General features: G+C 52.7%; 2 protein-coding genes across 4 annotated transcripts; one reads left to right on the top strand and one right to left on the bottom strand.

Annotated features, from left to right (window-relative positions):
* Positions 1-2,084: 2,084 nt before the first annotated feature.
* tdrkh (tudor and KH domain containing) lies at positions 2,085-15,659 on the bottom strand. 2 transcript variants are annotated; one of them, XM_031891292.1, is made up of 14 exons: positions 15,552-15,659; positions 10,364-10,533; positions 10,157-10,263; positions 9,887-10,079; positions 9,570-9,712; positions 8,663-8,918; positions 8,307-8,467; positions 7,903-8,075; positions 6,906-6,970; positions 4,582-4,730; positions 4,302-4,406; positions 3,277-3,382; positions 2,597-3,085; positions 2,085-2,254 (listed from the first exon to the last, which is right to left on the bottom strand). In XM_031891292.1, the coding sequence occupies exons 2-14, from the start codon at positions 10,524-10,526 to the stop codon at positions 2,202-2,204; spliced, it is 2,163 nt and encodes a 720-aa protein (XP_031747152.1). In that variant the 5' UTR covers positions 10,527-10,533; positions 15,552-15,659; the 3' UTR covers positions 2,085-2,201. The 2 variants fall into 2 exon arrangements, with proteins under 2 accessions (XP_031747152.1, XP_031747153.1); XM_031891293.1 differs by lacking the exon at positions 15,552-15,659 and adding an exon at positions 15,503-15,540.
* Positions 15,660-15,669: 10 nt separating this feature from the next.
* On the top strand, positions 15,670-20,096 carry slc39a1 (solute carrier family 39 member 1). Of its 2 annotated transcripts, none has more exons than XM_031890522.1 (4): positions 15,670-15,789; positions 17,502-17,685; positions 17,790-17,920; positions 19,215-20,096. In XM_031890522.1, exons 1-4 carry the CDS (start codon positions 15,787-15,789, stop codon positions 19,851-19,853), a joined length of 957 nt encoding a protein of 318 aa, XP_031746382.1. In that variant the 5' UTR covers positions 15,670-15,786; the 3' UTR covers positions 19,854-20,096.
* The last annotated feature ends 1,759 nt before the right edge of the window (positions 20,097-21,855 follow it).

Here is a 21,855-nt window from a genome sequence, read left to right as displayed (position 1 = left end):
GAGCACTGATCCTGGGGCAGAACTGCCCACACAGACAGCACAATAGGGGGGCATAAAGGAACCAGGGCTGGAACTGGGGGGAGGCAGAAGAGACAGCTGCCTTGGGTGCAATGATATTGGGTGCCAGACGGGTACCTCTCCTGCCTACCCCTAGTCAGGTACCATGAGACTCGCCTCAGGCAGCAGGGCCGGCAAATATCCACTCCTGGTAACTTTAAGAGCTGAATTTCCATTTTTTAAAATGGCTCCACTAGTGCAGAGAGCGCCGAGGGGGCAGCATTGGAGGAGCCTCAGGGGCCACAAACCCCCCCCCTAGTCTGCACTCTTGCCCCTGCTCCCTTGTGCAGCACACCTCCCATGATGCATGCTGGGGCAAGATGGCCGGCCAGGTTGCCAGGGTGCCCAGGCGGATGGCCCTCCCCTAAACCGAACGATACATTATTATACCCCCTTACTATCCCACACACTTACTGAATAAAGGGCCGGGGTTTGTTCCCTGCTCACTAATGAGCTTTAAACAAGATGGAGGCAAATGCAGTATAAAAGTCACCTCACCCATACTGAGAGAGAAGCGCTCCAGCCCCTAATGGGGTTTCACCTTTCCTCACAGAAACATTATTCTGAGGCGCCTGCGCTTCAGTACAGTAATACCCGCTCCCCTAGCCCCTGTCTCCCAGCGCTGAGGTGTCGGACATTTATAATCTTGCATTTTCCTCACAGCAACACATGAAACAATGGCTAATGTAGGGACCCATAGGGTTAATGTGCCCCTGTGGCTTTAACCCTGCACTTCCCTTTCTCCTTGTTGCTGTATTTCAGCTTTGCACTTATACCTGCCAGTGGGAGTTGTAGTTACACAACACCCTCCATATAGTAACTCCCCCTTAGTGTCTAATAAGCTGAATGAACCTGTTAAACTGCCTGTCAGAAATTCTCAGAGAGAAATGAGGGAAAGTTTCCGAGGGGGAGGAGCATCTTTCCTGCCTGCGGTCACATGGTAAGGCCTGACATCATCAAGGCTTTTCCTTTACTAGGCTCTTTTTTTTTTTCAATAAACTTTATTCCAACTGAATCTTGTTAATCTCAGCAATTATGATCATTGAGGCACAGATAGAATCTTTGTGGTGATCTCAGTCAAGGTCAGACTGGGGGGTGAAGGGCCCACCGGGGCTCCCGCCCCCCCCCCCTTACTGCAAATGCACATCAGCTACAGGGAATAGAGCGGGGACTCCCCGTTACTGTACTACAACTCCCAGCACCCCCAGCCGGCCTTTCCCTAACCCTTACTGCAAATGCACATCAGCTACAGGGAATAGAGCGGGGACTCCCCGTTACTGTACTACAACTCCCAGCACCCCCGGCCGGCCTTTCCCTAACCCTTACTGCAAATGCACATCAGCTACAGGGAATAGAGCGGGGACTCCCCGTTACTGTACTACAACTCCCAGCACCCCCAGCCGGCCTTTCCCTAACCCTTACTGCAAATGCAGATCAGCTACAGGGAATAGAGCGGGGACTCCCCGTTACTGAACTACAACTCCCAGCACCCCCAGCCGGCCTTTCCCTAACCCTTACTGCAAATGCACATCAGCTACAGGGAATAGAGCGGGGACTCCCAGTTACTGTACTACAACTCCCAGCACCCCCAGCCGGCCTTTCCCTAACCCTTACTGCAAATGCACATCAGCTACAGGGAATAGAGCGGGGACTCCCCGTTACTGTACTACAACTCCCAGCACCCCCAGCCGGCCTTTCCCTAACCCTTATCACTCCAACTTGCAGCGCAGCAGTAAAGTGTGCCTGAGTCTGAGCTTTCAGCCAGCGCTACACATTAGAACTGCTTTCAGCTAACCTATTGTTTCTCCTACTCCCATGTAACTGGAGGAGTCCCAAGCCGGACTTGGATTTCTTACTATTGAGTGCTATTCTGATACCTACTGGGAGCTGCTATCTTGCTCCCTTCCCATTGTTCTGCTGATCGGCTGCTGGGGGTGAGGGGGGGGTATCACTCCAACTCCTACAAACAGAAGGAAGTGACCACATGGAGGCGCCACATAACCCCAAGTAACGAGCCAGAACCCACATTGATGTTAAATTAATTAGAACTTTTATTAACAGACAAATATGTACAGGAACAGGAACCATTTGGTCCCACTTTATAGTGCAAAACAGGGCGGCCGGTTCTGAGCCAAAACGTGGGGTCAGTCTTCCACCAAAATCACATCGTCCTCACTCCCGGAGCTCTGCAGGGAGTCTGTAGGGGGGAGAGAGAGGGAGGTGAGGGGGTTAATATCACATACAGAGGTTACAGGCGTGTCAGACACAGGGAAAGGAAGAAAAAAAAAAAAAAAAAAAAAGAGTGAAACTGGTTCTAATAGGCCCTTCCCTATCTATAACAGTGTAGGCAGACTTCCCCTTTAAAGACCTCCAAGGGCCTCTTTCATTTGGTTTGAGAGGCTGTAGAACATCTCCAGTCTCTGTAGGGGCCCTGCCAATGTGTAGGGGACTACAGCAGAGGAAGCCAATCACCCGTGCCAGAAGGAGAGTCAGTACCCAGAATCCCATTCACCAGTGAGACCACAGCAGAACCTCCTACCAGCACCATTGCCAGCCTTCTTCCTATCGGCAGGTCCTTTATCCGGCCCGGGCTCCTCCCCCTCACTCTCAGAGCTTATGGTTATGACGTCGTCGCAGGTGGAGCTGTAGAAGATGGAGCTGGAGGTGGGCTCGTCGGTCAGGTAGTAGAAGCAGCCTCGGGGGGAGTATATGCTGCTGTCCTCTAGCGGGGAGGAGCTGAAGCTGTGTTCCTCAGAGGTAAAAGAACCCGTTAAGTCAACGGAGGAGTCTTTGGAGGACCCTTCATACGAGGTGGTCCCGTTCTCAGAGGCCGTCTCCGTAGTGCCCGATTCGAGTGACCCCTCACTGTCACCAAGAGTAATTTTGGCAATGCTCTTCTCCAGGCTCTCTTCCTGCTCTTCCTCCGCTCTCGAGTAACACACGGGGGTGGAGGTCACTTTGGGCTTGTGACCCAAGCTGGGTGCCGCTTGTGGTTCTGGATCTGCTCGCATCAGTTCTATTGAGCCATCTACTGGGCACACACACAGGGGTTAGGCACAAGGAAAATGGCCGCCCTTGGTAGGTCCCTAGAAACACTCTACCTACAGCCTCCCCATTACTAAACCCAAACTCTCAGTATCCACTGGGCCCCAATGTCCATATATGGCAATAGGGTACCGTGTAACGTACTGAGGGGACACCGGGGACTCTCAGCCTTACCAGAGGGGAGGTGGGGATCATCCAGCCGGCTGGAAAAGCTGACAGTTTCTGGTTCCAGGGAGAAGCTGACCGTTTCTGGTTCCAGGGAGAGGCTGGTCACTTCATCCTGGGGGGGGCAGCACAGAGGTAGCGTTAATGGGACAGATACACAATTGGTCTTCATTATCTAATTTGTTATATATTATTTGCCTACCTCTTCGGTCTCTTTGCAGATTTCAAATGGGGGTCACTGACCCCGGCAGCCAAACCCTATTGCTCTGTGAGGCTCCAGTTTTATTGTTATTGTTACTTTTTATTCCTTATCTTTCTATTCAGCCCCTCCCCTATTCATATACCCGCCTCTCATTCAAATCATTCCCTGGTTGCTAAGGTAATTTGAGCCCTAGCAACAGGAGAACTGACCCCGGCAGCCAAACTCTATTGCTCTGTGAGGCTCCAGTTTTATTGTTACTTTTTATTCCTTATCTTTCTATTCAGCCCCTCCCCTATTCATATACCCGCCTCTCATTCAAATCACTCCCTGGTTGCTAAGGTAATTTGAGCCCTAGCAACAGGAGAACTGACCCTGGCAGCCAAACCCTATTGCTCTGTGAGGCTCCAGTTTTATTGTTATTGTTACTTTTTATTCCTTATCTTTCTATTCAGCCCCTCCCCTATTCATATACCCGCCTCTCATTCAAATCACTCCCTGGTTGCTAAGGTAATTTGAGCCCTAGCAACAGGAGAACTGACCCCGGCAGCCAAACCCTATTGCTCTGTGAGGCTCCAGTTTTATTGTTATAGTTACTTTTTATTCCTTACCTTCCTTCCTATTCAAATCACTCCCTGGTTGCTAAGGTAACTTGGGCCCTAGCAACCAGATTGCTGCCAAAACTACAAAATGAAGAACTCCTGAACTGAAAAAAAAGACCAATTGCAAACTGTTTAAGACTATTACTTTCTACATCAGGGGAACAACCCCTTTAGGTGAATATGTAGCAGCCATATCGGTGACTGCACACTAACTCCCTACCCCCCGGACTCACCAGTAGCCGAGCGACCAATGAGCCCTCTTCATCCTCCCGCAGGGGGCTCTCCTTTCTTTCCACCGCAAACCCACCGGCGATTAACTTCTGCCTGATGTCTGTCACCTGGGGAGCAAGGGGGGGTAAGTAGGGGCAACAAGCCATGGGGGGTTGGAATCTAGAGTATTAAAGGGTGGGGTAATAATGGATTTAGTGCCCCGGGCACATATACAGGAGTCAGGGTGGCAGGACTGGGGGGGGGGGGGGGTTTATAATATCTGTATGGGGGGGTGAGACTCACGGGGTCAGTGCAGGAGTCAAACAGCAGGACCTGGAAGCTGGAGACCCCCGGGGAGGGGAAGCTGGAGATCTTGGCCATTAGAGGTTTCCATAGGGCGCAATGGGTCAGGTCTTCAAAGTAGAGCAGAGCCTCCTCCGTCCATGCCCCCCCTGCCATAAGGAAGCGCAGAGAGGTTAGATACGGGGGATACCGGGGGCCCTGGGGAGCGGCCCCTTCATGATACGCCTTAGGCTCCTATTGAAGTCTGGGTCTCTCGCTGATCTACTCAAATACCAAAATCCTGAGTTTACATTCGAAAATCCCGAATTTTTTGACCGGAACGAGTTTCCATGAATCCTCTTTATTTTTCCTCCCCAAACAGGAAGTGCTCCGGCAGCCATTTTGTGAGCACTGGCGCTCATTGGATAAATGGAAAAACCCCCTAACCCTGTAGGCAGTTATGAATACTATATGGTGCTGGTTTCTCATTGGTCTAAAATTTCAATACAGTCTGTAAAAATGGCCCCTTTATTGGAGCTATAGATCCTCTCAGGTCCCTGTCTGTGTTTCAAATGAGGGGTGGGCGTGTCCTAACGGTCCCTGCCAGAAGCACAGTAGGAGGGGGAGAGCCAATCACAGCCCTGCAGTCACACAAGCACAGACAGGCTTCAGTTCCCTATCAGGTCAGCCTAGCTGCTGATTGGTTCCTATCCTACAGTGCAGTGTACCGAGAGCCGCCAGCCCCCCTGCACATCCAGAGAACTCAACTTTTTTAAGCACAATCCTCCTATCTAGAGGAGTATAATTCACTGGTACATTCTTAATTCTTATGTCTCCTTTAGGTTGTACTTGAAACTGAGTGAAATAAAAAAACAAATGATGGGACTAACTTCCCCTTGAAACTGGGTGAAATAGAAACCAATGATGGGACTAACTTCCCCTTGAAACTGGGTGAAATAGAAACCAATGACGGGATTAATTTCCCCTTGAAACTGGGTGAAATAGAAAACAATGAGGGGATTAACTTCCCCTTGAAACTGGGTGAAACAGAAAACAATGACGGGATTAATTTCCCCTTGAAACTGGGTGAAATAGAAAACAATGACGGGATTAATTTCCCCTTGAAACTGGGTGAAATAGAAAACAATGATGGGATTAACTTCCCCTTGAAACTGAGTGAAATAGAAAACAATGATGGGATTAATTTCCCCTTGAAACTGGGTGAAACAGAAAACAATGACGGGATTAACTTCCCCTTGAAACTGAGTGAAATAGAAAACAATGATGGGATTAACTTCCCCTTGAAACTGAGTGAAATAGAAAACAATGACGGGATTAACTTCCCCTTGAAACTGAGTGAAATAGAAAACAATGACGGGATTAACTTCCCCTTGAAACTGAGTGAAACAGAAAACAATGACGGGATTAACTTCCCCTTGAAACTGAGTGAAATAGAAAACAATGACGGGATTAACTTCCCCTTGAAACTGGGTGAAACAGAAAACAATGATGGGATTAACTTCCCCTTGAAACTGGGTGAAACAGAAAACAATGATGGGATTAACTTCCCCTTGAAACTGAGTGAAATAGAAAACAATGACGGGATTAACTTCCCCTTGAAACTGAGTGAAATAGAAAACAATGACGGGATTAACTTCCCCTTGAAACTGGGTGAAACAGAAAACAATGATGGGATTAACTTCCCCTTGAAACTGGGTGAAACAGAAAACAATGATGGGATTAACTTCCCCTTGAAACTGGGTGAAATAGAAAACAATGAGGGGATTAACTTCCCCTTGAAACTGGGTGAAATAGAAAACAATGAGGGGATTAACTTCCCCTTGAAACTGGGTGAAATAGAAAACAATGATGGGATTAACTTCCCCTTGAAACTGGGTGAAATAGAAAACAATGAGGGGATTAACTTCCCCTTGAAACTGGGTGAAAAAAACAATGATGGGATTAACTTCCCCTTGAAACTGGGTGAAACAGAAAACAATGAAGGGATTAACTTCCCCATGAAAATGTGCCAAGGACAGAATGTCACTGACTATTCTATTCCGCTACTATTCTGCCCCCATAGGGCTCAATGGGACTCGGCAGATCAAACCGGATAAATTTTTTTTGCCAAAAAAAATAAACATTAATAAATCAGGAATTATGCAAGTTATTTTTTTTTTTTTTTTTTAAAAAACTAGAATTTCTTGGAGAAAATTTCCAAAAAACTGTAACTATACAGTAGAGCAGTTTTATGCTGCTGTTTTCATCTGCCGCACACAAGTAATAGGGGCGGGGCAATATGGCGTCCCTCCAGTTTGTAGATTTACATTACAGGCGTTGCTTACCGTTAGGAGAGACTTTAGAGAGGCCGCATTCGATCGCCTGAAACGGGAGGCTCAGGAAGTCGTGCCTGGAACAGACAAGAGGCCATATTAGGGGGGGTAAATGGGGAGAACTCACACACACTACTCCTTTAGTGAATAAGGCTCTTTATTTGCAGCTTTACCAGTTTCTATGGTATCCAGCCTGCACTTAGCGGTTCAACCTGCGGGGGGCGCCAGGGCCAGGCGCTGCTACTGCCAGGAACATAGGGGCACAGCTGTTACACCTGGGCAGTCTCTGGGATCTCCCTTGTGTATCAGAAAGCCTAACAAACTGGAATCCTTGGCAGCCGCCAGAAAGTGAACTGCCTCTGTTGTAAATGCAGAACAATATCTGAGAAATCGAGTTCGGGAAAAAACCCATTCGGAAATCTCAATAATATCTACAAGTAAAGACTTTTTGTCATAATTGCTCAGTAAATGTGCCCCTAACTATACAGTGGAGCAGTTTTATGCTGCTGTTCATCTGCTGCACACAAGTAATAGGGGCGGGGCAATATGGCGTCCCTCCTCCGGCTTTTTGATACACAAGGGTTTGATTCCTTCTGCCAACCCCAAGGCAGCCTCTAGAGGGGGCCAATCACATGACTTCCACTATAGGAGCCTATCTGGCCCTGAATCATGATAGCACAGCTGATACTGCTGGACCAATGGGGTGCCATTTGGTGAGCATGCCCAGTTTGTATGTAGGATACAGACAGAACACAGTCGGGGCCCAACTATCGATTGATTGGCAGGTTTATCATCGGATCATTGATACGGCCCTTGGTCATGTGGCACCTATGCCCGCCTAGGGCCAACCAATCAAATTCGCCCAATATCGCTCACCTTGTCGGGAGGAGATACGCTCCTTTGGTGAGGAACCTACCGTGTATGGCCGCCTTAAGCGCGACAGGGGGGAGTAACAGGAAACAGTATGCCCGCCATATTGTCCTGGTTACCCGGGCACTGCCCCACTCACCGGAGAGGAAAGAGCTTCTCTCGCCCAACGTCCCAGTTATCGCCATAATCCACGTAGTACAAATCCACGTTTCCGTTCTCCAGGAACCCCGCGACTTTGGCTCGGTACCAAAAATAATCGGAGCGGAACGGGGCCGCCACGATGTCCCCCACCTGGATTTCAGCCACGCCTCCCTGCAAGATGGAGGACAAGGCGTGACGGATATAAGACCGAGGGGACCCAAAGGGGACTCTTATTTGCTCGCCATTTGCCCAATTTGGCCACTCACGTGACTTCCTTTGCAAGGAGCATAATAGTCTGGTTTTATTTGGCCTTTAATAAGCAGAAAACGTAAAGACAAATGAGGTGTAATTACTCTAATCGCAATTAGCGTATTAACCTCTTGTGAGCCAGTGGCTCCCAACCTTTTTATCCTGGTAGTGTTCCGTCATCTCGGAGGTCAGTTTGTCCAGCTGAGTTGAGCGCGAGCCCAAGATCTGGATCCAGAAGTGTTCGGGGTTCTCCACGGCCGACACGTACACGTCCACGTACTCGTCCGCTCGGAAGGGGTATTCTGGGCTGGAAACTGCAATGGGGTGGGGGGCGGAGTGAGCGCAGGAAACAACACTCAGTATTATACCATGATAGCCAATAGCATTGCACATACTGCCTGGGTACCCCCCCCATATTGCCAACAGGAGATTCTGTTCCGACTGCTGCAGTAATGTAGCAAATACACTCCGTGTAACACCCCTGGGTATATATTATATGTACATGTTACCTTCAAACCTGGGCACCTCATAGGTGGTGTCCGTGACGTTCTCCTTGCTGGGTGGGTTCCCCCGATGCAGACTCTCCCCTATTGGCTCAGCACCCCCTCTCTTCTCTTCCTGTATCCCACTGCCCCGGCTATTGGCTTCCTGCGCCTCTTTCTTCTTAACGGAAATAAGCTCTTTCCGCCGACAGCGAAACGCAGAAGATTCCGCCGCTCTTTGCTGGAGGCTCTGCTCTTCCTCCGACACCTTCTGAATATGGAACTGTAGGGGGGGGGGGGACAGGAGGAAGCAGATCAACCAATAAGCAGGACCTTGGCAGCCTCCCTTTCTCTCCCCAGCCTGCCCTATCTGGCATCACTCACCTTGGCAGCCTCCCTTTCTCTCCCCAGCCTGCCCTATCTGGCATCACTCACCTTGGCAGCCTCCCTTTCTCTCCCCAGCCTCCCCTATCGGGCATCACTCACCTTGGCAGCCTCCCTTTCTCTCCCCACCCTATCTGGCATCACTCACCTTGGCAGCCTCCCTCTCTCTCCCCAGCCTGCCCTATCTGGCATCACTCACCTTGGCAGCCTCCCTTTCTCTCCCCAGCCTGCCTATAGGGCATCACTCACCTTGGCAGCCTCCCTTTCTCTCCCCAGCCTCCCCTATCTGGCATCACTCACCTTGGCAGCCTCCCTTTCTCTCCCCAGGATGCCCTATAGGGCATCACTCACCTTGGCAGCCTCCCTTTCTCTCCCCAGCCTCCCCTATCTGGCATCACTCACCTTGGCAGCCTCCCTTTCTCTCCCCAGCCTCCCCTATCTGGCATCACTCACCTTGGCAGCCTCCCTTTCTCTCCCCAGCCTGCCCTATCTGGCATCACTCACCTTGGCAGCCTCCCTTTCTCTCCCCACCCTATCTGGCATCACTCACCTTGGCGGCCTCCACTTGCTCTTTGGTCCCTGTCACGGTGATGCACCGAGTTGGTGACATTTGGGTTCCATTGGTTCTTGGCTGACAATCAATTTTGGCCCCAGTGGTGCGGGTAATGGCCCGGATTCTCTCTCCTCCCTGCCCTGCACCCACAGAGGGACACAAAGAGACTGCCTAAGGGCTGGAGGCCATAACTAACCCCCAGCTGGGCACTGCCTGTGCCAATGAGCAGATAACATGCCCTCTGCTGGTCAGACAGTAGCATTGCGACATACAGAGACCTTATATTGGGGTGTAAGGATACAGGAAGTTCGTACCTATGATGCGCCCCATGCACTTGGAGGGCAACTGCAGCTCCACCCTCAGAATGGCACTTTCCTGCAGGACTCTATTTACCACTTCCTGGGCATGGCAGACCTGTTTCTGCGTGCCTCTGAGTGTCACCTCCTGTGCCCCCGCGGAGTCCGGGACCTCCTTCACCTGTATATGTGCATCTGTCTGCTTCCTCACCTGCACACAGAGCAACAAGCACTTTATGCACAGGACTAAACCCAAAGGTTGCCCCAAGTTGCCAGTCGGTCACTTACCCGCTTCCGGATGTTTCCCTCTTTCCCAACGAGCAGCTTTACGGAATCTGACGGCACCTTCATACAGAGCTCGTAGATCTCCCCATCCAACACACGCAGCCTGGGTGCTGGGGATCACAGAGAAGGAAATTAGGCCCCTCCCTTGCCCAATAGGTAACTACCCCCACAATGGGCAGCTGTTCCTCTAGCCAATCAGAATTCTCTCACCTGGAGAGGTACAGGGGCCCACGTGGTCCCTCTGGGCGCCGGGCTTCTCCCCACTCCTGTCACGGTACTTGGTGTAACAGACGTACAGCGCCACGGCCCCAGCGGAGACACCGACGCTCAGCGCCACCTTCTCTCTGGTACTGAGGCTGTTCCAGCCGGCCATGGTCACCCTGTGTGGGGAAACAACTGGTCCCATTACAGCAAACACAGCCCCCCTCAATTATTATATATAAATGCTAAGCTGGTGGGTCTTGGGGGTCCCCCACAGAAACACATGATAATAAAGTCAGGGGCCCCCACTAATTGGGATACTTCCCCTTAGAATAGAGGGGGGATTAGTATCCGGTACAAATATATACAGAGTCACTGCACAAATGTCTAGTTACCCCTATACCCCACAGGTAACCCCCACCCACCCTTCTGCCCCAACGGTTACCCCTACTCTTCCTTCTGCCCCACACAATACCCCCTACTCCCCCTTCTGCCCACAGGTAACAGCTATTCACCATTCTGCCCCACAGGTTACCCCCTACTCTCCCTTCTGCCCCTAAGGACCCCACCTTCTGCCCCACAGGTTACCCCCTACTCTGCCTTATGCCCCACAGGTTACCCCTACCCCACCTTCTGCCCCACAGGTTACCCCCTACTCTGCATTCTGTCCAACAGGTTACCCCCTAATCTCCCTTCTGCCCCACAGGTTACCCCCTACTCTCCCTTCTGCCCTTAAGGACCCCACCTTCTGCCCCACAGGTTACCCCCTACTCTGCCTTATGCCCCACAGGTTACCCCTACCCCACCTTCTGCCCCACAGGTTACCCCCTACTCTGCCTTCTGTCCCACAGGTTACCCCCTAATCTCCCTTCTGCCCCACAGGTTACCCCCTACTCTCCCTTCTGCCCTTAAGGACCCCACCTTCTGCCCCACAGGTTACCCCCTACTCTGCCTTCTGCCCCACAGGTTACCACCTACTCTGTCTTCTGCCCCACAGGTTACCCCCTACACCACCTTCTGCTCCACAGGTTACCCCCTACTCTCCCTTCTGCCCCACATCTTATCCCTATTCTCCCTTCTGCCCCACAGGTTACCCCCTACTCTCCCCTCTGCCCCACAGGTTACCCCCTACTCTCCCCTCTGCCCCACAGGTTACCCCCTACTCTCCCTTCTGCCCCACATCTTATCCCTATTCTCCCTCTGCCCCACAGGTTACCCCCTACTCTCCCCTCTGCCCCACAGGTTACCCCCTACTCTCCCCTCTGCCCCACAGGTTACCCCCTACTCTCCCCTCTGCCCCCCCCAGGTTACCCCCTATTCTCCCCTCTGCCCCACAGGTTACCCCCTATTCTCCCCTCTGCCCCACAGGTTACCCCCTATTCTCCCCTCTGCCCCACAGGTTACCCCCTATTCTCCCCCTGCCCCCAGGTTACCCCCCATTCTCCCCCTGCCCCCAGGTTACCCCCATTCTCCCCTCTGCCCCACAGGTTGCCCCCCATTCTCCCCTCTGCCCCCCCCCAGGTTACCCCCATTCTTCCCTCTGCCCCACAGGTTACCCCCCATTCTCCCCTCTGCCTCACAGGTTACTCCCCATTCTCCCCTCTGCCCCACAGGTTACCCCCCATTCTCCCCTCTGCCCCACAGGTTATCCCCTATTCTCCCCTCTGCCCCCCCCAGGTTACCCCCCCCCACTGTACCTCTCTGCCCCCCAGGTTACCCCCCACTGTACCTCTCTGCCCCCCAGGTTACCCCCCACTGTACCTCTCTGCCCCCCAGGTTATCCCCCATTCTCCCCCCTGCCCCACAGGTTACCCCCTATTCTCCCCTCTGCCCCACAGGTTACCCCCTATTCTCCCCCCTGCCCCACAGGTTACCCCCTATTCTCCCCTCTGCCCCACAGGTTACCCCCTATTCTCCCCCCTGCCCCACAGGTTACCCCCTATTCTCCCCTCTGCCCCACAGGTTACCCCCTATTCTCCCCCCTGCCCCCAGGTTACCCCCTACTCTCCCCTCTGCCCCACAGGTTACCCCCCATTCTCCCCCCTGCCCCCCAGGTTACCCCCTACTCTCCCCTCTGCCCCACAGGTTACCCCCCATTCTCCCCCCTGCCCCACAGGTTACCCCCTACTCTCCCCTCTGCCCCACAGGTTACCCCCCATTCTCCCCTCTGCCCCACAGGTTACCCCCATTCTCCCCCCTGCCCCCCAGGTTACCCCCTACTCTCCCCTCTGCCCCACAGGTTACCCCCCATTCTCCCCCCTGCCCCACAGGTTACCCCCTACTCTCCCTCTGCCCCACAGGTTACCCTCCATTCTCCCCTCTGCCCCACAGGTTACCCCCCATTCTCCCCCCTGCCCCCCAGGTTACCCCCCATTCTCCCCCCTGCCCCCAGGTTACCCCCTACTCTCCCCTCTGCCCCACAGGTTACCCCCCATTCTCCCCCCTGCCCCCCAGGTTACCCCCTACTCTCCCCTCTGCCCCCCAGGTTACCCCCCATTCTCCCCCCTGCCCCCCAGGTTACCCCCCATTCTCCCCCCTGCCCCCCAGGTTACCCCCTACTCTCCCCTCTGCCCCACAGGTTACCCCCCATTCTCCCCTCTGCCCCCAGGTTACCCCCCATTCTCCCCCTGCCCCCCAGGTTACCCCCTACTCTCCCCTCTGCCCCCCAGGTTACCCCCTATTCTCCCCTCTGCCCCCCAGGTTACCCCCCACTGTACCTCTCTGCCCCACAGGTTACCAGGTTACCCCCTATTCTCCCCTCTGCCCCCCAGGTTACCCCCCCACTGTACCTCTCTGCCCCACAGGTTACCAGGTTACCCCCATTCTCCCCCCTGCCCCCCAGGTTACCCCCCACTGTACCTCTCTGCCCCACAGGTTACCAGGTTACCCCCCATTCTCCCCCCTGCCCCCCAGGTTACCCCCTATTCTCCCTCTGCCCCCCAGGTTACCCCCCATTCTCCCCCCTGCCCCCCAGGTTACCCCCTACTCTCCCCTCTGCCCCACAGGTTACCCCCCATTCTCCCCCCTGCCCCACAGGTTACCCCCTATTCTCCCCTCTGCCCCCCAGGTTACGCCCCCACTGTACCTCTCTGCCCCACAGGTTACCAGGTTACCCCCTATTCTCCCCTCTGCCCCCCAGGTTACCCCCCCACTGTACCTCTCTGCCCCACAGGTTACCAGGTTACCCCCCATTCTCCCCCCTGCCCCCCAGGTTACCCCCTATTCTCCCCCCTGCCCCCCAGGTTACCCCTACTCTCCCCTCTGCCCCACAGGTTACCCCCCATTCTCCCCCTGCCCCCCAGGTTACCCCCTACTCTCCCCTCTGCCCCACAGGTTACCCCCCATTCTCCCCCTGCCCCACAGGTTACCCCCTACTCTCCCCCTGCCCCACAGGTTACCCCTACTCTCCCCTCTGCCCCACAGGTTACCCCCCATTCTCCCCTCTGCCCCACAGGTTACCCCCATTCTCCCCCCTGCCCCCAGGTTACCCCCTACTCTCCCCTCTGCCCCACAGGTTACCCCCCATTCTCCCCCCTGCCCCACAGGTTACCCCCTACTCTCCCCTCTGCCCCACAGGTTACCCTCCATTCTCCCCTCTGCCCCACAGGTTACCCCCCATTCTCCCCCCTGCCCCCCAGGTTACCCCTACTCTCCCCTCTGCCCCACAGGTTACCCCCCATTCTCCCCCCTGCCCCCCAGGTTACCCCCTACTCTCCCCTCTGCCCCACAGGTTACCCCCCATTCTCCCCCCTGTCCCCCAGGTTACCCCCTACTCTCCCCTCTGCCCCACAGGTTACCCCCCATTCTCCCCCCTGCCCCCCTGCCCCCCAGGTTACCCCCCATTCTCCCCCCTGCCCCCCAGGTTACCCCCTACTCTCCCCTCTGCCCCACAGGTTACCCCCTACTCTCCCCTCTGCCCCACAGGTTACCCCCATTCTCCCCTCTGCCCCCCAGGTTACCCCTATTCTCCCCCCTGCCCCCCAGGTTACCCCCTACTCTCCCCTCTGCCCCCCAGGTTACCAGGTTACCCCCTATTCTCCCTCTGCCCCCCAGGTTACCCCCCACTGTACCTCTCTGCCCCACAGGTTACCAGGTTACCCCCTATTCTCCCCTCTGCCCCCCAGGTTACCTCCCCACTGTACCTCTCTGCCCCACAGGTTACCAGGTTACCCCCCATTCTCCCCCCTGCCCCCAGGTTACCCCCTATTCTCCCCTCTGCCCCCCAGGTTACCCCCCCACTGTACCTCTCTGCCCCACAGGTTACCAGGTTACCCCCCATTCTCCCCCCTGCCCCCCAGGTTACCCCCTATTCTCCCCCCTGCCCCCCAGGTTACCCCCTATTCTCCCCTCTGCCCCCAGGTTACCCCCTATTCTCCCCCCTGCCCCCCAGGTTACCCCCTATTCTCCCCTCTGCCCCCCAGGTTACCCCCTATTCTCCCCCCTGCCCCCCCAGGTTACCCCCTATTCTCCCCCCTGCCCCCCAGGTTACCCCCTATTCTCCCCCCCTGCCCCCCAGGTTACCCCCTATTCTCCCCCCTGCCCCCAGGTTACCCCTATTCTCCCCTCTGCCCCCCAGGTTACCCCCTATTCTCCCCCCTGCCCCCCAGGTTACCCCCTATTCTCCCCCCTGCCCCCCAGGTTACCCCCTATTCTCCCCTCTGCCCCCCAGGTTACCCCCTATTCTCCCCCCTGCCCCCCAGGTTACCCCCTATTCTCCCCCCTGCCCCCCAGGTTACCCCCTATTCTCCCCCCTGCCCCCCAGGTTACCCCCTATTCTCCCCTCTGCCCCCCAGGTTACCCCCTATTCTCCCCCCTGCCCCCCAGGTTACCCCTATTCTCCCCTCTGCCCCCCAGGTTACCCCTATTCTCCCCCCTGCCCCCCAGGTTACCCCCTATTCTCCCCTCTGCCCCCCAGGTTACCCCCTATTCTCCCCCCTGCCCCCCAGGTTACCCCCTATTCTCCCCCCTGCCCCCCAGGTTACCCCCTATTCTCCCCCCTGCCCCCCAGGTTACCCCCCATTCTCCCCCTGCCCCCCAGGTTACCCCCTATTCTCCCCCCTGCCCCACAGGTTACCCCCCATTCTCCCCCCTGCCCCCCAGGTTACCCCCCATTCTCCCCCCTGCCCCCCAGGTTACCCCCCACTGTACCACACTGCAGTAAAGAAATCACAGCTCCGGACTCGGTTCCGCTACCTACCCAGAATGCACCGCGGCTGCTGAGATTTCTCCGAATTCCCGGTACGGAAGAGGCCGCCTCAGTGGCAGATTTATTCCCTCCCTGAGGAGCCAGGAGCCGCCCCCGTATGAGGGTTTGAGCCGCGGCTCACAGGGTCCCAAAGGGTCGCACTCATTTCCGGGTGTACAAACATGGCGGCGCTACACGCCTGCGCACTGAGGCAGCGTTAGTCAGAGTGTGAGTCTGAGTCCGGCCGATGGTAAGTTTGTCTGGATCTTTCTGTGATTATTCCCCCCTCACCCCAAACTACCCCTCCGCCCAGTACCCTCTTAGTACCCTCTCTACCCATCTGCCCCTGTGTAATGTACCCCGCCCTGTATTGCCCCTGTATTACCCCTACCTACCCCTGTATTACCCCTTACCTGCCCCTGTATTACCCCTACCTACCCCTGTATTACCCCTACCTGCCCCTGTATTACCCCTACCTACCCCTGTATTACCCCTACCTGCCCCTGTATTACCCCTACCTACCCCTGTATTACCCCTACCTACCCCTGTATTACCCCTACCTGCCCCTGTATTACCCCTACCTACCCCTGTATTACCCCTACCTGCCCCTGTATTACCCCTACCTACCCTGTATTACCCCTACCTGCCCCTGTATTACCCCTACCTGCCCCTGTATTACCCCTACCTACCCCTGTATTACCCCTACCTACCCCTGTATTACCCCTACCTGCCCCTGTATTACCCCTACCTGCCCCTGTATTACCCCTACCTGCCCCTGTATTACCCCTACCTGCCCCTGTATTACCCCTACCTGCCCCTGTATTACCCCTACCTACCCCTGTATTACCCCTACCTACCCCTGTATTACCCCTACCTGCCCCTGTATTACCCCTACCTGCCCCTGTATTACCCCTACCTGCCCCTGTATTACCCCTACCTGCCCCTGTATTACCCCTACCTGCCCCTGTATTACCCCTACCTGCCCCTGTATTACCCCTACCTGCCCCTGTATTACCCCTACCTACCCCTCCTGTTTCCTCATACAGCCCCTATATTACCCCTACCTACCCCTCCTGTTTCCTCATACAGCCCCTGTATTACCCTACCTACCCCTCCTGTTTCCTCATACTGCCCCTGTATTACCCCTACCTACCCCTCCTGTTTCCTCATACTGCCCCTGTATTACCGTTACCTACCCCTCCTGTTTCCTCATACTGCCCCTGTATTACCGTTACCTACCCCTCCTGTTTCCTCATACAGCCCCTGTATTACCCCTACCTACCCCTCCTGTTTCCTCATACAGCCCCTGTATTACCCCTACCTACCCCTCCTGTTTCCTCATACAGCCCCTGTATTACCCCTACCTACCCCTCCTGTCGCCTCATACTGCCCCTGTATTACCCTACCTACCCCTCCTGTTCCCTCATACTGCCCCTGTATTACCCTTACCTACCCCTCCTGTTTCCTCATACAGCCCCTGTATTACCCCTACCTACCCCTCCTGTTTCCTCATACTGCCCCTGTATTACCCCTACCTACTCCTTTCCTGTCTTCTCATAATGCCCCTGTATTACCCCGACATATTTCTTTCCCGTCTTCTCATACTGCCCCTGTATTACCCCTACCTACCCCTCCTGTTTCCTCATACAGCCCCTGTATTACCCCTACCTACCCCTCCTGTCTTCTCATACTGCCCCTGTATTACCCCTACCTACCCCTCCTGTTTCCTCATACAGCCCCTGTATTACCCCTACCTACCCCTCCTGTCTTCTCATACTGCCCCTGTATTACCTCTACCTACAACTCTGCAACCTTGTCACATTGCTGCGTATTATCCCTTCTACCTTTCTATATTAATGAATTCCCCCCCCTCTGTATATTCTCCTACTGCCCCTGTCCCCTCAGTAGGAGCATGCCCATTTGCCCCCCCTGCCTCACAGCGGTATTGTTCCCTCCTTACAGGCCGGGGTAACAGAAGAGAAGGACATGGAGGCAGTTTGGAGCCCAGGGCTGGATTCTGCCCCCCTGTCAGTCGTTACCATGGAGCTGAAGTTGGGGTCCCTGGTTACCCTGCTGCTTCTCACCATTATCAGTGGCCTTGCCCCTCTCTCTCTATTCAGGCGCCAGGGGAGCACAGTTACCTCCGGTGAGGCTTTTAGTGGGGCAGTAATAACGGGGTTAAACCTATATTCATAGATATCAAGCAAGTGACCCCTGTATTTAACCCCTTACTCCCCGTTGCTGTCGCAGGTCCCCAGCGGAGGTCGCTGAGTCTCATCAGCTGCTTCTCGGGAGGCGTCTTCCTTTCTACTTGTCTTCTGGATCTGATGCCCAGTTACCTGTCCTCTATTGCTGGTGCCCTGAAAGGGTTAAACATCACAGTGAGTACCTGGGGGCCACGGCATCTATACAGTTAATCTGTAGCCTTTTAGTATGGCTAATGGTTAAATCCCCCACAGGCATGCCTGGGGATTGCCCCACCTACAGGGCAGATATTTATAAACATGGGGTGTACGTGTCCTTTAAAGGAACAGTAACACCAAAAAATGAAAGAGCTTTAAAGTAATAAAAATAGAATGCACTGTTGCCCTGCACTGGTAAAACTAGTGTGTTTGCTACAGTAACACTACTATAATTTATATAATAAGCTGCTGTGTAGCCCCGGGGGCAGCCATTCAAGCTGGAAAAAAGGAGAAAAGGCACAGGTTACATAGCAGATAACTGATAAGTTCTGTAGAATACAATAGTGTTTTATCTGTTATCTGCTATGTGCCTGTGCCTTTTCTCCTTTGAATGGCTGCCTCCATGGCTACATAGCAGCTTATTTATATAAATTATAGTAGGGTTTCTGAAGTAAACAACTTTTACCAGTGCAGGGCAGCAGTACTTTATATTTTAGTTACTTTTCTACACTTTCATTTTTTGGTGTTACTGTTCCTTTAATGGGGTTGTTCGCCATTCTGAGACAATTTGCAATTGGTCCTTATTTTTCATTTGAATTCTTAAGCTTTTTGTTCAGCAGCTCTCTACTTAGGAATTTCAGCAGCTATCTGGTTGCTAGGGTTCAATTTAACCTAGCAACCAGGGAGTGGTTTGAATGAGAGACGGGTATATGAATAGGGGAGGGGCTGAATAGAAAGATAAGGAATAAAAAGTAACAATAACAATAAAACTGGAGCCTCACAGAGCAATAGGGTTTGGCTGCCGGGGTCAGTGACCCCCATTTGAAAGCGGCAAATAGGCAGAAGAAGAAGACAAATAATTAAAAAACTGTAATATATATATATATATATATATATATATATATATATATATATATATATATATAAATAATGAAGACCAATTGCAAAGTTGCTAGGAATAGGGCATTCTATAATGCACCAAAAGTTACTTTTAAAGGTGAACCCCCCCTTTAAAGTCATGTGACATAAGCATGGAATTTTTCTATTTAACCCTTCCTTAAACTAATTTGCATATGCAAATTTCCTTTATTCAGCTGAATCTTTCACAAAGGATTCTGGGATCGGCGGAATCCCAAAACAGTAATTTCAGCGCATCCCTATTTTTATTAAACAAAAAGCTGCCATATTGCCGGGGGCGTGCAGACTTTTTGTGTATGTGTATATAAGTTCCCCTTTAATTCTCCCGCGTAACGGTCACTGTCTCTGCTCCCAGTTGCAGTTCCCCCTGCAAGAGTTCATCTTGGCCATGGGATTCTTCCTGGTGCTGGTAATGGAGCAGGTTGCCATGGGTTACAAGGATCAGGCCGGCGGCTCGGAGGAGACGGGCGCCCTGCTGGGATCGGCCAGCCTGTTACACAGCGGGGTGGGGGCGCCCCACGTACACGTGGATGTGAACGCTCACTCGGCGGTGAGAATGATGGCGCTGGTACTGGCCCTGGCGCTGCACTCCGCCCTGGAGGGCGTGGCCTTGGGGTACCAGGGGGCACGTGGGCGAGTGATGAAGACCTGCCTGGCTCTGCTCGTCCATAAGAGCCTCATTGCATTCAGCCTCACCCTCAAACTGGGGCAGGGGCGCCTCCACGTCCGGGCCATGCTGGCGTGCCTCCTGTTCTACTCCCTAATGTGCCCGCTGGGCATGGGCCTGGGCATGGCGTGGGCTGGCAGCACCGACCCAGTGCAACAGTTAACCCGTAGTGTGCTGGAGGGACTGGCCACTGGGGCATTTATGTACATTACCTTCCTGGAGATCCTGCCCCACGAGCTGAGCGCCGGTTACCCCCAGATCGACAGGGTCATCGTGTTGCTCTGCGGCTTCTCCGCCATCGCCGCCGTCCTCTTCATCAAGATCTGATTAACCCTTTCCTCGGCTGCCCGTCGCTTCCCAAGCACAAACGGGACCAATGAGAGGGAAGCGTGTGTGCCGCGGATACAGTCGCGCTTGCCCTTTATGTTTCTATTATGCAGAAAAATATTTTGTAATATTTATATACACGGGGATCTATTTTTTATTATTATTATTATACCAGTTTTATACCCACGTGTTTACTAACCAGCTGTAACGTACACAGCCTTTATTAAAATGGCTTCTTTTTAACCTGCTGTGTGTTTGACTCTTCTAAAAGGGGATGTTCACCTTTGCGTTAACGTTTAGTATGACGTAAAGGGTGATATTAGGAAAATTTGCAATTGGTCTTCATTTTTTTTTAAATTTTATCTCAATTTTTGTTTAGCAGCTCAGCAGTTTGGAGTTTTTAGCATCTATATGGTTGCTAGGGTCCAAATTACCTTAGTAACCAGGAAGCTGTTTGAACGAGAGGCTGGAATATGAATAGGGGAGGGGCTGAATAGAAAGATAAGGAATAAAAAGTAACAATAACAATAAAACTGGAGCCTCACAGAGCAATAGGGTTTGGCTGCCGGGGTCAGATATACTGTTGCTAGGGCTCAAGTAACCTTAGTAACCAGGGAGTGGGTTGAATGAGAGGCTGATATATGAATAGGGGAGGGGCTGAATAGAAAGATTAGGAATAAAAAGTAACAATAACAAAACTGGAGCCTCAGAGCAATAGGGTTTGGCTGCCGGGGTCAGATATACTGTTGCTAGGGCTCAAATTTTCTTAGCAACCAGGGAGTGGTTGGAATGAGAGACTGGTATATGAATAGGGGAGGGGCTGAATAGAAAGATAAGGAATAAAAAGTAACAGTAACAATAAAACTGGAGCCTCACAGAGCAATAGGGTTTGGCTGCCGGGGTCAGTGACCCCCATTTGAAAGCTGCAAAGAGTTGAAAAAGGAAGGCAAATGGATTTGGCTGAATCCCGGATTTGGTGCAACCCTATGATAAATAATGAAGACCAATTGAAAAGCTGTTTATGGCAATTCTATAACATGCTAAAAATGAACGTAAAGGTGAACTTCCCCTTTATTCAAGGAGTAAAATATGAATATAGGTAATATAATATTAGAAATAGGATTCGGTTTCGGCCAAATTGAATCCAAATCCTAATTAGCATAAATGTGCATATGCTAATTAGCATTCAGAAGGCTTAAATGTTAGTGGGGGGGGGATTTTTATTTTTTAACCCTTACTGATCGGTTCAGTATTCAGCCAAAGCCATCAGGGTGGGTTTTTTGGGTTCGGTGCACCCCTAATAAGAAATATGAATTAGAAGCTCAACTTGACCCGCAGGTACTCACTTTTCTTGGGGTAACCGACCCCCTGCAGGACTCCCGGGTCATACAGTTGCCAACACAAATGCAGTCTGATCCCCAAATCATTTCAAATACAGACTGTTCTATTGGTTTGGTTTTTCCCCAAGCTGGGGAGGCCTTTCTAGGGTTAAAGGGGTGGTTTCCGTTAACATTTAGTATGTTACAGAATGCCCTATTCCTAGCAACTCTGCAATTGGTCTTAATTAAAAAAAAAAAACTATAAATAATGATTTCCCATTCAAATGGGGGTCACTGACCCCGGCAGCCAAACCCTATTGCTCTGTGAGGCTCCAGTTTTATTGTTATTGTTACTTTTTATTCCTTATCTTTCTATTCAGCCCCTCCCCTATTCATATACCAGCCTCTCATTCAAACAGCTCCCTGGTTGCTAAGGTAATTTGAGCCCTAGCAACAGTATATCTGACCCCGGCAGCCAAACCCTATTGCTCTGTGAGGCTCCAGTTTTATTGTTATTGTTACTTTTTATTCCTTATCTTTCTATTCAGCCCCTCCCCTATTCATATACCCGCCTCTCTTTCAAACAGCTCCCTGGTTGCTAAGGTAATTTGAGCCCTAGTAACAGTATATCTGACCCCGGCAGCCAAAACCTATTGCTCTGTGAGGCTCCAGTTTTATTGTTA

This window comes from Xenopus tropicalis, chromosome 8, assembly GCF_000004195.4.
Source record: "Xenopus tropicalis strain Nigerian chromosome 8, UCB_Xtro_10.0, whole genome shotgun sequence".
NCBI classification, from domain to species: Eukaryota; Metazoa; Chordata; class Amphibia; order Anura; family Pipidae; genus Xenopus; species Xenopus tropicalis.
This window is presented reverse-complemented; position numbering and strand designations above follow the sequence as displayed.

Bases quoted from the DNA above. Each gene is read 5' to 3' on its own strand.
- tdrkh (XM_031891292.1), bottom strand. From the start codon at position 10,526: ATGGCCGGCTGGAACAGCCTCAGTACCAGAGAGAAGGTGGCGCTGAGC. The intron at 8,076-8,306 runs GTTGGGAGCCAC...TCCATCTTGCAG, and splicing joins AACACTACCAGGATAAAAAG to GGAGGCGTGGCTGAAATCCA. The intron at 3,383-4,301 runs GTGAGTCCGGGG...TGCCCCCCCCAG, and splicing joins CATTGGTCGCTCGGCTACTG to GATGAAGTGACCAGCCTCTC.
- slc39a1 (XM_031890522.1), top strand. The intron at 17,686-17,789 runs GTGAGGCTTTTA...TTGCTGTCGCAG, and splicing joins GGGGAGCACAGTTACCTCCG to GTCCCCAGCGGAGGTCGCTG. The intron at 17,921-19,214 runs GTGAGTACCTGG...CTCTGCTCCCAG, and splicing joins TGAAAGGGTTAAACATCACA to TTGCAGTTCCCCCTGCAAGA.